We start from the raw sequence: 17,254 nt of genomic DNA, 5'->3' as shown, positions 1-17,254 counted from the left end.
GCAATACTTCATACTGAAGTCAGTGGCAGCTCACAGATGCACATTCACAGTTATCTCCAAAACGATTCATTTGCAGACCCATTACTGTGGAACATGTTTGCTTGTCTTAGTGTATACTTTCACCCACATCTTATTTCATTTCTAATTACTCTTCACTCTGAATACAAATTTTATACTTGGCTACCTCTGCTGCTCCTTTCGGCTTGGTGCCACAACTGGCTGTTTGTGTTGCTTGGGCCTCAAACTGGCCCTGACCAAAAGTGTGTGTTACATGAGCACTACTATAGAAGAAGATAGTAATTCCAGAAGACTCTTGTGGTATGCAAAAAGACCTATGGAGGATTAGTGATAGGTGCAGGGACCAGCAGTTGACTAACAAAGAGACCACCCTGACCCTGCAATCTGACTTCTGAAATTTTTTACATTTTTGGTACACTAAGTTTATAATTCAAATATCAATCACCCCAAGGAAGTGCACAATTCTAAAAAAAATTCTCGAGAAAACTGACTTTGAAGTTTTCTGATGGACTTTCACCTAAGGCACTTTTCACGAAGCTCCAAGGGGCCCACACAGTAGTGTTGAGAATGATCATTGGATCGCTGGTTCACATCTTGATATGGTTTTTGTTTTTTCGCCCCCCCCCCCCCCTCTCTCTCTCTCTCACTCTCTCTCTCTCTCTCTCTCTCTCTCTTTCCTCAATTCAAATACCTACATTGTATTATTATAAAATTCATCAAATTATGCAAATTAACCAAGTCTAATCATATTTTTTTATGAAAAATAAACATCGTCTTGTTTCTAATTACACATTGTACACAAATGACAGGTTTCATTGCAAATATAAATTCTTAATTATCAATAAAAAAAACATAACAAATTTATCGTGTGTGTGTGGGGGGGTGTCCTATTTTTGACAAAAGCTAACTTTCTTACAGTCTTTCTGTTGTGCCTTTCTGCGACTCAGCATCTCCGCTATATGGTGAGTAGCAACATTATATTGTTACATTCCATCCTCGAATTTCCATTGTTACAAATTTGTTAACAATCTTTTATAAAATATTGGTAATTAAGAGTTTATATCTACAATGAAAACTGAAATTTTCCATGCAATAGATCATTAGCAACAAGAAGACAACACATTTTCCATGAAAAATGAGGATTTGGTATGTGTTAATTAGAACAGATTTGACGAATTTTATATTTAAATGATGTAGGCATTTGCAATGGACAAGGGATGAGGGAGAAAGAGAAATGGGGGGGGGGGGGGGATCTAGGTTAGGCTTCTGTTACCACCTGCATGCAGACAAAGAGCTGCACAGGCTGCAGCTCAGTCATTTGGGCTTCAGAAAGTGAAAATCTATTCACAGTCCAATAAAAGGGGCTATTCCAATGGCGAATGGAATCTTTAAGTAATACACAGTTGCTCTAATGATTGACATCACAAGTTGCCTTAGACAACTTCTGGTGGCCTACAATGGTTGCTCGTTTGAGTGAGAACCCTCTATGTGATTACAACAGTCTGACAGACTGTTGTGGAGGGCAAACTGATGATTAGTAAGCTATGCAGCGGAAGGTAATCAGCTGCATTACCAAATGTTTCCTCACAAGGTTCTCTCTGCAAACCAATGTGTTTGGATCTAACTACTGGACTCTTGCTAACTTTTCTGGGACCACTGTCTCTGGCTGCCATGGCCAGACTATAAGCAACTGCGAATGATGGAGGAAGCAGTCTGGGTGGTGGGGGAGGGAGAGCAGCGTGTGGGTGGGGGACTGTAAAGTGCTGTTTTTGGGAGCATACAGGGATGAGGTGGAGAGCGCGTAGCATAGCCAGGTGCAGTCCGGAAGTTACGACTCATGGGGGAAGAGTAAAAATACTGTGGGTGTGCTTAAGCAACAGGAGACTGTGGAGACCGAACAGGGAAGCAGACAGGCGGGTGAAGACAATGACTGATAAAGGCTGGGGTCAGGAGGGTTACGGAAACTTGGAATATATTGCAGGGAGAGTTCCCACCTGCGCATTTAGAAACGCTGGTGTTGATAGGAAGGATCCAGATGGCACAGGTTGTGAAGCAGCATGCTTAGCAACTCAGTGGTCCAGTTGTTTCTTGGACACAGTTTGTCAGTGGCCACTCATGCAAACTAACAGCTTGTTGGTTGTCATGCCCACATACAATGAAGCACAGAGATTGCAGCTTACCTTATAGATCATATGACTGGTTTCACAGGTAACCATGCTTTTAATGGGATAGGTGATGCTTGTGACCAGAATGGAGAAGGTAGTGGTGGGATGATGTAACGGACAGCTCTTGCATCTATGTCTATTACAGGGATATGAGCTGTAAGGCAATGGGTTGGGAGCAAGGGTTGTGTGGGGATGGGCAAGGATATTGAATAAATTCGGTGGTGGGCAGAATACCACTGCGGGAGGGGTGGGGAGGATACTGTGTAGGACATTCCCCATTTCGTGGCACAGTGAAAGGTAATTTAAATCTTGACAGAGAATGCTATTCAGCAGGATCTCCAGTCTCTCGTCAGATCCTTAGACCCATCCCAGAACCTCTCCCGAGAGCCAGTCTCCCTCTCTCCCCGTTCCCCCTCTTCTACCCCATTCCTCAAAGAAAATATATATATAATAAAAAAGCCATCCGCCGTACCTGCACAATGTACCTGTCCATGCAGACACACAACCCCTGCTCCCAACTCCCTACCTCATGGCTCATATCCCTGTAATAGACCTAGATGCAAGACCTGTCCAATGCATCCTCCCACCACCACCACCACCACCACCACCACCACCTTCTCCAGTTTGGTCACAAGAATCACCTATTCCTTTAAAGGCATTGCTACCTGTGAAACAAGTCATGTGATCTACAAGCTAAGCTCCGACCACTGTGCTTCATTTTATGTGGGCATGACAAGCAACAAGCTATCTGTCACATGAATGGCCACCAACAAACTGTGGCCAAGAAACAAGTGGACCACCTTGTTGCAGAGCATGCTGCCCAACACGACATCCTCCATTTCAATGAGTGCTTGACAGCCTGTGCCATCTAGATCCTTCCTACAAACACCAGCTTTTCCGAGTTGCAGAGGTGGGGACAGTCCCTGTAATATATCCTACATTCCCGTAACCCTCCTGGCCTCATCCTTCATTACTCATTGTTCTTCACCCAGCTATCCCCATTCCTGTTCCGACTCCATAGCCTTCTATTACACAAACACACCCACAGTTTTTTCACTTTCCCTTCTTCCGCTCCCCCACACTATATGCTAGCCTCCAGATTGCACACGACTCCACTATGCTCTCTCCACCTCGTCCCTGTATGCTCCCCCAAATAGCACTTTACCTTCCCCTACCTGTACCCTGCTCTGCCTTCCACTCCCCACCCCAGCCTTATCCCCACCGCCAAGACTGCTGCATCCATCATGCGCAGTTGCTCGCAGTCTGGCCCTGGCAGCCAGAGACAGTAGTGTGAGTGTGTGTGTGTGTGTGTGTGTGTGTGTGTGTGTGTGTGTGTGTGTTGTGTTTTGTATATTTCAGAAGGACACCCTCTGGCTGAAAGTTTACATCTTTAGTAGTTTTTTTGTTGTGTCCACCTGCAATTCCACAACTCCACTACATGGTGAATAGCAACCTAACCTTTTCATAATATTGTCATTATTCCAGCCTGGATTTTATATTGTTTAATACTGCAGATGTGAGTGAACAGGCATGGCATGCTGACCACTTTACAAGAACTGAGAGAGAAATTATGTGGAAAGGAGTCCCCAGAAATGCAGGAACATGATATACCGAATATATTATATACCCAATTGCTGGCCAGTAATTACTTTCAGGAGGCAAAATGTGTAGCATGTTCATTTTCTGGCAAAGTAACGTTACTATAATAATAATAATAATAATAATAATAATTTGTTCTTTCAAGTTTAAATACCTGATGTACATTTCATCCTTGCCAAAAAGTTTCTCTAATGCAGACAATGAAACAGTAGAGAGCAGGCACTGGAGAGCTCTTAGTCTTGAGAAAGAAGTAACTCCATCTGACGTGTCACCTATCACAATGTTTACAAGATAATTAACCAACTCTTCATCTTTGTCAACCTGTAAAAGGTAACATGCCCTGCAAAAAGAAACAGAGAAAATCCCTTAAACACGCTGAAAAACTTCTTTTCTGACGTGCAAAGTACAATTTAAAGAAAACATAAGCTTTTCCTCACTTTTACCAACAGTGAATCGAGACTGAAAATTTGCTGTTGCTAATGGTTTCAATAAAAATGACATTATTTTGTTTTAATTCACATGGCTGAAAGGCATATCAGCATGCATACATTTGTGATTATTATTGCCAATGCCTTTTATTATTATGACATTACCCAAAGCAAAAAACTGAAGTAGTACAAATTATTTTTATTCATAATTACTGGAGCGCTTGCAAAATATAAAGTTCTCTCTATAGTGAAATTGAACCCACAAAAACATGACAGTTGCAGAATTATTTGCAAAAATACAAAACTACATGATAACAATTTCAACTGATATTTCATTATAGCCAACAATATGAAGATAATTTTTGTAGTGCACAAGGAAGAGGGACTACCTGTCAAAGTTCCAAAAACTTCTCCAGTCAGAAATACATGGCTTTCACTGTTTCTGGAAGTTAAATTGACTTAAGTGGTTATGCAATATATGTCATTACTGATGCAGACTGAGATGTTACAATAATTCTTTACTAACCTCTACAAACAAAAGGCAATGTCCTGACAGACTGACCCATGATCACAGCCAAAACTGCTAAGGATAGAAACTTTAAATTTGGAGAGAGCGTTGATCTTGTACTGTAGGCTTTGTTTGGTAAGGGATTGTCTGAAATGACACCCCTGAGATGGGTGAAGTAGGAGATGAAAGGAATTTTGAAAATATGTCTCTTTTAAGGCAATGTTGAAGCTGGAACCACAAAAATTGGTTTTTGGTTTCTCAGTCAGAAATTAAAAAAAAGTGTGTTTCCACATTTTAGGAAACTCAACCACTAAGGGTGTGAGATAGTGAGCCATTATGAAGGCAATTTTAAAGCTAACTTCAAGAAAATTTGTATTTGGCCCCTTTAGAAACAAAAATAACACGTTTCAGAGTTTTTTAAAATATTTCATTATATTAAAACATTTTCAAAAGTACATCTATGAAAACTGGTATTTGACTTCTAGAGATATGTGTGTTAGGGGATGAACATTTCTTTGGAAATATTACCACAAGAAATCAAAAGGCAGGATTAACAAAGACCTCCAACTCCAGCTGTCAGAATCACTTTTTGGTCAGAAGTACATTTGGATAAGAGCATTCTCCTACAGCCTTAATTAGTGTAAAATGTTTAGATGATGTTGCAATTTGTGTACAACATAGAAATTCCATTAAATAAAAACAAATAACATTTGTGCAGATAACACAGTTTGTGCAAGGAGCGAAGCAGCTGACAGGAAGCTAATATTATATATATCTAAAAAATGTTGAAGATTATTAATTAATTCTGCAATTTTACTCCTTCTTTCAATAAAAGTTTATTATTTCCATTGCCTTGTACAGAGTTCAGCATTGTGCAATGCTGCCTCTTATTGACTGACTAGTGGTTACAGTAATTGTTGTTCATTTACTTCATGACTATGAATGAAGGAAAATACCACCACCAAAATTTCTACAAGCTCTTGGACTTTTTTCCTCAAGCCAACAGTCATCACCACAGCATGTAAATATTTGCATAACACAATTCAGAATCAGTGTCAATATCAATTGAGAAGAACCCCAAGGATTAATTTTGGGTTAGGACAGCTTAAAGGATGACAATCAACTTTTATTCTCTTGCAATAATCAGTTAAATGACTGCAAATTATGCAAGAACAAAATCGTGTAACTCTTGCTTCTAATTCAAGTCCACGTCTTTATTGCGTAACCTGCAAGATTCATGCTTTACATCAGAGAGCGTTACAGTACTTGTTTTTCCTCCATTATGATTCCAGACAACTGAGTGGAGTCGGAGATCACAATACACTGCCGACACTGAATAATGTGACCTCAACTGCTCTGACTGCACCAAACACGTAACATTACAATTGCACCACTCGACTGGATTTAACAAACTGTGACCTCCCATTCAAGATGCACAGCAGCTTAAGTAAGAACTGACACTGAAATATCAATACGGAAATCTGGTTGATAAGATATTTTAAACATATTTAATGGATTCTTAAGCAGATGATGAAAGGATAATTTTCTATAGTGTTAGGGCAGTATATTTTTATGTCAGTACAATTTTCACCATGTAACCAATACTTTTTAAGGAAACCTGGTCAGTTAATAGCTGCTTACTCAGACTGTTACTGCACACTGTAAGCAGGCTACACTAGGTCTCTTCACTACTTGATGAATACATCTAAATGATTCTGAACCTTGACTGCACATGTTGAGATGGTAATGATATATCAATAGTATCAATGCAATTTAAGCTAATAAAAATTTCCTGTTTTGAACCTAACAACTCATTTAAAATAATAATTACTCTTTTGATATACCTCAAATCTGATTTATTGAAAATATAAATATTTTACATCTAATATAGTGTCAGCTTCGATGTCACTCACATGATTTACTGAATGTCAATTTATCAATATTTCAGGAAATTTTGCCATCTCTATACACAAGTCACTCACACTAAAATGAGCTACGACTGATAGTGAGTTGCACACTGGCAAATGTGTCTAGTGCAAACTGGCCTTCCTTCTCGACTCTTGACCTGCCAGCTTGTTCCCTGGGAGTTTTCTTTAACGACCTAACAATGGAGCTTGCATGCTTCTCACCCTCAGATGACACAGTCTGACAAACATGAGAAAGGTGAAAAATACTTATTTTATTTTGTGCAACAGTAAGGAAATGAAAGAGGTAGAGATAGAGGAAATACGACTTAAACTAGTCTCTCCAGTCAAGGGAGCCAATAGAAAATAACAAGAAAGGAAGTGAAAACTGGACGTCATAAGCAGAAAAGATATTAAACCTTGGAGACCGGCAGCTATGGAGTGTAGTCAGCAAGTCATCATAGATAAGGCAATAACACTGGAAGCCAGGATGAGAATGAGGGAAAATGTGTAAAGATCAGGAAAAAGACAATTAATATCTGTAACAAAGAATAAGAACAAAACAAAAATTTAAACAAAGGAGAAGATACGAGTAAAATTAGAAATAGCATATCTAAAAGTGAAGAATGTGGAAAAATAAAAATATATCAATATTGGAGAGTGAAAACAGAAATGCCACCCACAAAATAATGTAAAAATGGTAACTACAGAGTGCAACATAAAAATATGTTTGGGAATGTGGGAGATTAGAACCTCATCTAGGGGCGGGATGTATGAAAATCAACAATGTCGGTTTTTTTTAAGGCCACCAATAAACTACCTCCTGGTATCAATTGGTTCTTTTTTCCTTCAGACTATTCTTATCCATATGAGAATTACCATCAGTATAGCTGTTTCATCATATCCTGGGCTTGACAAGTTCATCGCTCATAAACATGATGTCATACTTTTAAACACAACCATAACTGCACAGACAAGGTACTGGCAACTTAGCTTAAATTCATGAAATCAAGTGTGGCAGTTTTTGTTATTATAACATTAAGCTGCTCAAGGAAAGCACTTAGCCTGCACCTGCTGTGGCCCGTGGGCTAATTTACATTACTGCTATGCTATTTAACAAAATTTGCAAAGCTCTAGAAACATTCTGACGCCTCTGACTGGTTACATGCTTGTACTAGGAATGGTACGTAAACAATTACGAAACTTTCCCATAAAGTTCTATGAGAGACCTAAGCACCCTTCCTAGTTCCTAATAAGATAGTACTATTCACGCACCTCCTGACCAATCAAGTCACTGCTAAGAGATAATGAGAAAATATAATTTAGACTGGAGTACTGCAAGAACGAGATTTAAAATAACAGTGACTTAAAATGAGACAGATTAACTTTTAACAGTCATGTGCACTATGTGATCAAAAGTATCCGGACACCGGGCTGAAAATGACTTGCAAGTCTGTGGCACCCTCCATCGGTAATGGTGGATTCAATATGGTGTTGGCATACCCTTACCCTCGATGACAGCTTCCACTCTCGCAGACATATGTTCAATCAGGTGCTGGAAGGTTTCTTGGGGAATGGTAGCCCATTCTTCACGGAGTGCTGCACTGAGGAGATGTATTGATGTCAGTCAGTGAGGTCTGGCGTGAAGTCAGCGTTCCACAATATCCCAAAGGTGTTGCGTAGGATTCAAGTCAGGACTCTGTGCAGGTCAGTCTATTACTTCTACATCTACATCCACATCCATACTCCGCAAGCCACGTGACAGTGTGTGGTGGAGGGTACCTTGAGTACCTCTATCGGTTCTCTCTTCTATTCCAGTCTCGTATTGTTCATGGAAAGAAAGATTGTCGATATGCCTCTGTGTGGGCTCTAATCTCTCTGCTTTTATCCTCATGGTCTCTTCGCGAGGTATACATAGGAGAGAGCAATATACTGCTTGACTCCTTGGTGAAGGTATGTTCTCGGAACTTCAACAAAAGCCCATACCGAGCTACTGAGCATCTCTCTTGCAGAGTCTTCCACAGGAGTTTATCTATCATCTCCGTAACACTTTCACGATTACTAAACGATCCTATAACGAAGCGTGCTGCTCTCCATTGGATCTTCTCTATCTCTTCTATCAACCCTATCTGGTACGGATCCTACACCGGTGAACAGTATTCAAGGAGTGGGTGAACAAGTGTACTGTAACCTACTTCCTTTGTTTTCGGACTGCATTTCCTTAGGATTCTTCCAATGAATCTCAGTCTGGCATCTGCTATACTGACGATTACTTTTATATGGTCATTCCATTTTAAATCACTCCTAATGCCTACTCCCAGATAATTTATGGAATTAACTGCTGCTATATTGCAGCTAAATAATAAGTATCTTTCTTTCTATTTATTCGCAGCACCTTAAACTCGTCTACATTGAGATTCAATTGTCATTCCCTGCACCATGTGTCAATTCGTTGCAGATCCTACAGGGATGTTGTTGTCATGTAACCACTCCACCACATGCCATGCATTATGAACAGGTGCTCAATCGTGTTGTAAGACGCAATCGCTATCCCCAAATTGCTCTTCAACAATGGGATGCAAGAAGGTGCTTAAAACATCAATGTAGGCCTGTGCTGTGATAGTGCCACACAAAACAACAAGGGGTGCAAGCCCCCTCCATGAAAAACAGGACCACACCACAGCACCACCGCCTCCAAATTTTACTGATGGCACTACATACACTGGCAGATGATGTTCACAGGGCATTCACCATGCCCACACCCTGCCATCGGATTGCCACATTGTGTATTGTGATTCGTCACTGTGAACATTTGAAAAATGTTCAGTCATCCAACGTTTAAGCTCCTTACACCAAGCAAGGTGTCGTTTGGCATTTACCGGCGAGATTTGTGGCTTATGAGCAGCCACTCGACCATGAAATCCAAGTTTTCTCACCTTCCGCCTGAATGTCATAGTACTTGCAGTGGATCCTGATGCAGTTTGGAATTCCTGTGTGATTTTCTGGATAGATGTCTGCCCATTACACATTACGACCCTCTTCAACTGTCAGCGGTCTCTGTCAGTCAACAGACGAGGTCAGTCTGCACGCTTTTGTGCTGTATATGTCCCTTCGTGTTTCTACTTCACTATCAAAGAGTAAACAGTGGACTTAGGGATGTTTAGGATGTGGAAATCTTGCGTACAGATGTATGACACAAGTGACGCCCACTCACCTGACCAAGTTTTTAAGTCCGCGAGTTCTGCGGAGTGCGCCATTCTGCTCTCTTATGATGTCCAATGACTACTGAGGTCATTGAGTATTTGGCAGCAGGTAGCAGCATAATACACCTAATATGAAATATGTATGTTTTTGGGTGTGTCTGGATACTTTTAATCACATAGCACAAGTCAGCGAAACATAATTGCTACATATACTACGTCTCAATAACGATCTTGCAATTTATTAAGTCTCAGAAGACCTGATAGTAAGAGACAACAGTAAAAACAGAGAAATATGAAGTTTATATCTGCATCTACATGACTATTCTGCAATTCACATTTAAGTGTCTGGTGGAGGGTTCTTTCAACAGTCTTCAGATTATTTCTCAAACATTCCAGTCACTACCAGCACATGGGAGAAATGAACACAAATCTTTTTATACGAGCTCTGATTTTATTATGATCATTTCTCCCTACATAGGGTGGCAACAATAAAATATTTCCGCATCCATAAAAGATAGATGGTGTTTGAAATTTTGTGAAAACAACTTGTCTTTGTTTTAACAACTGCCGCTCACTTATCATATCCATGATTCCCCCCCCCCCCCCCCCCCCCTCCCAATTCTGCGATAACACAAAATGAGCTGCCCTTCTTTAGACTTTTTCGATGTCCTCCATTCATCCTGTCTGGCAAGGATGCCATACTGCATATCAACATTCTAGCAGAGGATGGATAAGCATAGTGTAGAGAGGCACTCTAGTAGGTCTGTTGCATCTAAAGTGTTCTGCTCATGGACTTATAATAAGGGGAGATAGCACTTCAGGCTTGTGCTATACATTGCTTTGAAGCTGGTGCTGCCATTTTGGGCTCCAAAATTTTAGCACACTACTATGTACAATTGTTTTGTGTTCTGTCATGTGCACATGACAGTTGTTTTAAATACGAAATATTAAATTCTTTCATGAATAACATCAGGAAGTGATTTTCAGATGCTTCTCTGATCTTAAATGCATATTTCATCTAGTAATATGCCACATTTGGCTTTTTTTAAGTAAACAGCAAGAGAAGTGTGAGATATGAAAAGGCAGCTATCATAATGATTGATGAAGCTGGTGTTATGTCTATGTCCTCTCTCTAAAAATGGTCAGAATGTATTTTGCTCAATTTGGGTGGTTTCCAATCTTTCCTTCTCACAGATTTGACCTGGATAGCTTTTTGAGTTGGTCTGACAGGAAATCTAAAGTGAAATGACAGAAATAAAATCAGTAGAGTAAAAGTAAACAGCACAACCAAAATTAATGTATGTAAAAGAAAATTTCGTTTGACCGAGTACACTTACCATGAAATGTGTTTCATTCACACTTAATCATCAGAACACACCTATAAATTAAGCAAGCTGGCATTTTATATCAAAAAATTTCCACCTGAAGCTAACGTTTGAGGCAACTGACATGGCAGAGATCAGCTTCTATTCTTATGTCATGATAACTCCCCTTATTACAGCTCCTTGGTTCTGCCAATAAAACACATTCTTTGGTTTGCTTCCCCACAACATTATCTATGTGATAATTCCAATTTAAGTTGTTAGTAATTTTAATTCTTAGGTATTTAGTTGAACAGACAGTCTTTAGATTTGTAGGAATTATTGTGTTATTGAAATTTCTACGGATTTCAGTTACAGTCTGTGTCAGGTAGGAAGGCGCTTCTGTGCACAGAGGAAGATGGGAAAGTGTGGAGGGGATGAGGTTTGCTCAACCAAGGTGGCAAAGAGCAGACAAACAAAGTCCGCGTTACCAAATCATGTTACTGCAGACAGCAAAAAGGTTCATTTGCGTACCGAACAGCACATTGTACACTCACACTTACACAGCAGATTTTGTATATGAAAATGTCAAAAAGCTGACATACTTTTTCTACTTTCATTCAGTAATTTGTTACAGCATCACAGAATTAGATAACTTTTCGTAGAGGAAGAAAGTTACACAGCAATGTGCAGTAAGGATAATACATGTTGTCCACTCTTGAACCTCTTCAAGGCAGCTTATTAAAAAATTGTTCTCAATGATCAATTGCAAATCAAAAACAGTAACATTCATTGTTACAATAAGAGGAAGAGAAATTCTTTACATTAGTCATCAATGATCCATAATTGGACACAGAAATGAGCGAGGTATTGACCCAAGAAAATCTTTGACAACTTAATCGCTGAAGTGAAGAATCTAATTGAAACAAACCTTAACTACAAACACCAACTGAAATCATTATATTTTCTTGACAACTCCTCCTCCTCCACAGAATCTGTAGTTTGCAAGGTAGGAGACAAGATACTGGCAGAAGTAAAGCTATGAGGACGGGGCATGAGTCGTGCTTGGGTAGCTCAGTTGGTAAAGCACTTGCCCGCGAGAGGCAAAGGTCCCGAGTTCGAGTCTCGCTCCGGCACATGGTTTTAATCTGCCATGAAGTTTCAGTCAGTATGTTGTCATATTTTTCCATCACAAAGACTAACACAATCCACATTACAGTGAGAGACCACACTCTTTATCCATGGAACATGCAAACGACATGTAAGCATCCCTTTTATTTTAAGACATTTCCCAATTCATGCCTTGAAAATGACAGGTTGCTACTTGTTGAAATATCGAATTTTTTGACAAAGTTATCCTGCTGGATTCTCGTGAGTTCTGGGAAAAGCTTAAATTTCACAACTAACAAACTAACTAGCTGCTTGGCCAATATATTTAAAATATAGTTATGTCACTCATAAAAAGTGAATGTCTGCATACTTCTTAGGATACAAATTCCAGGACAGGACATTTTAATACACTACATATACAATTGATGTTACTTTAAAAAATGTTTTTGTGTCAACACAAGTTTTTAAAAACAAGAACTACTATTAATTTACTTTATTTCAGACATTACATCATAATACCATTGTTACTGCTATCTGAGTCTGTATCCAAACCAGCTGACTGTAAATTTACAGTGATGGGTTCAGGGCTTCTATTCCTTTTCACCTCCATATTAAAGTCCCCTTCCTGAAGCTTTTCAGTGTACTGCACACAGGCTGCCCATGCTAAATGGGAAATGTCTATTCCTTCATGCATAAGCCATTTGGTGTCTGCTGTCTTTAATGGTTTGTTCCTTTCTGCGACACAGGCTTTAACCTGTGCCCAAATTAATTCAGTTGGATCATAATGGCAGTGGTATGGTGGTAAATGCAAAACTGTGTGACCACATTCATGTGCAAGTAAGTCAAGTTCGTATATTTTCTAACATGGCTCGTTTAAATAAATGAGCTGTAGGAATTCTGCACGGGTCTGTGCACAATATCTTTATTTGCAAGCCAGAGCTTTCCTGGTGTTAGTGTTTTCTCTGTCACAGCTGAGTAATACTACCAATGTCCATTACACTGACTCGCTTCAGAGCAAGTTATGGCAAGAACTGTTCAGTGAACCACTTCTTGAAACTGACAATGTTCATTTCTGAATAGTAGTCACTGCTGCTTTTCTTTCCCCTAAATGAAACTTTACTCTCAGGAACAAAACCTTAAGAGCCAGCATGCAGAATAATTACTCAAGAACTTTTCCTATTAGAACTTTAAAACTGCCAGTATCGTCATCAATTTTACAGCAGCTTTCCTTGGAGTGACTGATTCACCCACATTCCATGCAGTATTGAACCACCCTTTTCTCTTATTTTGTGCAGCATTCTCCGGCATGTGGCTCATGCTGCAGCTACATCCCTTTGTTCCATTAAAAACTTTCTTCCATCATTAGTTTCAACATATTTGAAACCAATATCGTTCAAAATTCTTTGCATTGACGAAGCACTACCTTTGAAGCCAATTTTCTCTTGCATAATTTAAACAAATTTTTGTGAAGTCAGAGATTCACCATTCATGTTCATTTTCAAGAATGAGCACCTTAATATGTACTTGACAAAGCCATCCATTTGTGTTACAAGTTTCTTGTGATAACAATGCTTTCCACATGACACAAAACCAACTTCTCCTGATGTTTCTACAGCTCTCACCCCTCATTTACAATTCGCAGCTAGCCATTTGGAAAGAGAATGAATCTTATTGGCTGTCAGTGGTTAGTGGAGGAGGGCTGAATATTGTGCTGCCTTCCTGTGTGAGGCAGACTTTAGTACTATAGAACACCACATGCTTCTGCATGCCTGTTCTTGTGCCTTCGAAATGTCAACAATCAAAGTTTCACTTCCAGGTTCACATTTGAACAATTTGTAAATGATGTACATAATCCCACTCACCTGCTCATGAAGCACTTCACATTTATTGCGATCACCACAACTATTTTATTGGAAATAACACTAACACATTTAAAGATTCATACTTCTGATAGATTGCTAAAGGAAAATAATACTGACAATTGAACAAATAATTTGCTCCCTCTATGAATGAAACTGCACTGTGACAAAGTACGGCAACAGCACAGCCTGCAGGAGAGAGATTGTCTTAACTTACAGCTAGCCACTTGGAAAGAGAATGAATCTTATTGGCTGCCAGTGGTAAATGGAGGGAGATGTGCAAAATGGCTGAATATTGAACCACTTTCCTATGTGAGACACATTTTATTACTTTTGTGGATGACCTCACATTTTTCCTTATTCAGAGAGAATTCCTATGTTTCACGCCATACAGATATCGTGTCTAAATCATTTTGCAATTGGTTTTGATTTTCTGGTGAGTTTAGTATATGGTAAATGATAGCATCATCCGCAAACAATCTAAAAGGACTAAACCATTTATATAGATTAGGAACAACAGAGTCCTCTGCAACACTTCCCTGTGGAATACCAGACATCGAGTATGTTTTACTCAATTTCCCATCAGTTACTACGTACTGTGATTTTTATGACAGGAAATTATAAATCCGGTCACACAACTGAAGTGATACTCTATAGGCACACAATTTGATTAGAAGCCTCCTGTGAGGAAGAGAGTCAAAAGCCTTACTTTGTGCAAATGAAGAGTTAACTGTGTTTCACAACAACGATATTTCCTGAATCCGCACTCAGTATTTGTCCATAAATCTTTATATTTGAGGAAATTCGTAATGTTTGAAAACAGTATGTGTTCCATAATCTTCTGCAAACTGACGTCAGCGCTATGATTCTGTAATTATCATATTACTCGGTATTTTCTGTCTTTAACATTAGTGTGACCTATGCAACTTTCCATTCTTCTGATATGGATCTTTTGTTGAGCAAGCAGTTTTATATCATTGCTGAGTACGGGGCTACTGTATCAGCATACTCTGAAAGGAACCTAATTGGTATGCTATCTGGACCAGAATACTTTCCTTTATTAAGTGATTTAAGTGTCTTTGCCATATCAAGGATATCTACTTCTAAGTTATTCATGCTGGCAGCTGTTCTTGATTCCAATTCTGGAATAATTACCTTGTCGTCTTTGGTGAAGTTATTTTAGAAAAATATATTAAATAACTCCATTTTAGTGGTGCTGTCATTGATAGTGTTACCACAGGTATCGCGCAGTGAAAGTATTTCGATGCAGAGTTTCATTACTACTTCAAGCATCTCGCTTGCTGTTGTTGCTGCTGCTGCTTTATGGCACAGAAAAGCTGATGTCATAAGCACCCATGTCATAACTTCAAATAGTCATTTACCAAATGAAGTTGAAGTCAATAACACTCAGAGCCTGATGAACTAGAGTGGAGGGGTAGCTAGAAACGATCACTTCCCCTTTGAGGAGGTTGCTCAAATGGTTGAAAATTAAATTTCCTTGGACATATTACTACAATTTTAAAAAAAAGTGATCTATAGCTCGTGTAGTATCTGCTTTTTTTTTTTTTTTTAAAAAAAAAAAAGGAAGTATGATAATTCATATGGTAAACATAGACTGAAATATAAATGGTTACAAAATCGTCATCAAGTCAGAAAATGGTGCACTATCAATGGTTGGTTGCAGTACACACAGACTGGTCCGGGGTCTTCACTTAACAATTGATGGTGATTGAAAAGACAGTGCCCAATGCACAGCCTAGCTTAAAGCATCTCCTCACGACGAGGTGGACAAAAGGAAGACATCCAAGCTGTTGGGAGGTGCTTAATTTCTCACAGTTTGTTCACATATAGATTTGTGTATTACGGGTTATCAGTACCATCTTTCATTAATTTATTCGGTATGAATCTCTCAATTGCCGCCAATACTATTTCTTTGAATTTAAGCCTCTTCTGGCCTGTGTTACGTAGTTTGGAAGATGTGGAGATTTGCTCTTAGGAAGGCATCAAGTGAATTTTTACATGATTTTTTTAAACAGAAATATTCTGTGTTTAGTTTTGGTGGATTTGGATGTTGTGATCAGTTTCACTAAAACGATCTTGAGGTCAGCCACCAATCAAACTCACTGCCACCAACTGTATTTAATTCAGCCTTTCTGATCACCATTAGGTCATCCATGAAAATTTTGGCTGAACTTTTGGTACCTTTATGAATTTGAGCTTCAGAGCTTTCTATAAGCACTTCAAACTCTGGTTCTTTCCCAACACAGCAATAACAATTTACAACTACAATACTAATTGTTGTTATGTCTAGCCTCTTTCTGTGTTTGTTCTGTGCCCTTTGAGACTGAAGTCCTTTCTGTACTTTCCGCAAGACCCTCTAATCTAAATATATGCCCAGTCCATTCCACATAGGCCCCTGATACCTGTGTATCCGCTTCTGTGTGTAGTGAAGCCCTGAACTATTAAGCGGAACCCGAAACATCACCACCTTACTGTGCAAGTAAAGAAATATGCAGCCTACATGGTTGCAGAACTGACGGAGCCTCTGATTAAGACCCTTCACTCAGCCCTGCATCAAGGGTCCGCAATCAGTCTTGTCAATGATGTTACAGATGGTGAAGTCTGTCTTCATCTCGCAAACAAGACTAGCAGTCTTTACCACTTCAGCTAGCTGCCTGAAACCAGAGAGAATCTCTTCCAATCCAGAGTGACACACACCATTCGTAAAAACATGAAGACCTTACGCAGATGTGCTGTACCCTGTTCTCTTCATGGCATCTGGAAGCACTTGTTCCACATCTGGAATGACTCCACCTGGTACGCACACAAAAGTGCGAACTGGATTTCTTCCCTTCTTTGGCAGCCATATCCGTAAGGTGCCCCATTACATGCCTAATATTGGAGTTCCCAACTACCAGTATCCCCACCTTCTGTAAATGTCCAGATCTTGCAGGCTTCCTTTGAAACACGGCAAATGACTGCACCTGACCCAGGATTTTTGTCAGCCACTGATAGCACCTGAAACCTGTTTGTCAGCTGAACTGGAGACACCTTTCTACCAATTACCCAGAAAGTTTTTCGCAACCTGCCACACCTTGAAACAACCTCCCACTCGACCACGAGTGAGGGGTCATCCTCAATGTTGGTAGTAACCATGTT

At 39.5% G+C, this 17,254-nt stretch overlaps 1 protein-coding gene across 1 annotated transcript in view; it reads right to left on the bottom strand.

Moving 5' to 3' along the window:
* The window catches only part of LOC124596129, a 262,465-nt gene that overhangs the window by 37,027 nt on the left and 208,184 nt on the right, over window positions 1-17,254 (bottom strand). The window contains exon 22 of the mRNA XM_047135149.1: window positions 3,937-4,122. Coding sequence (XP_046991105.1) covers window positions 3,937-4,122 — 186 coding nt within the window. The remainder of the gene's footprint in view (window positions 1-3,936; window positions 4,123-17,254) is intronic.

Source organism: Schistocerca americana, chromosome 2 (genome assembly GCF_021461395.2).
Source record: "Schistocerca americana isolate TAMUIC-IGC-003095 chromosome 2, iqSchAmer2.1, whole genome shotgun sequence".
NCBI classification, from domain to species: domain Eukaryota; kingdom Metazoa; phylum Arthropoda; class Insecta; order Orthoptera; family Acrididae; genus Schistocerca; species Schistocerca americana.
Note: the sequence above shows the minus strand (reverse complement) of the source record. Positions and strands in the feature narration are given on the sequence as shown.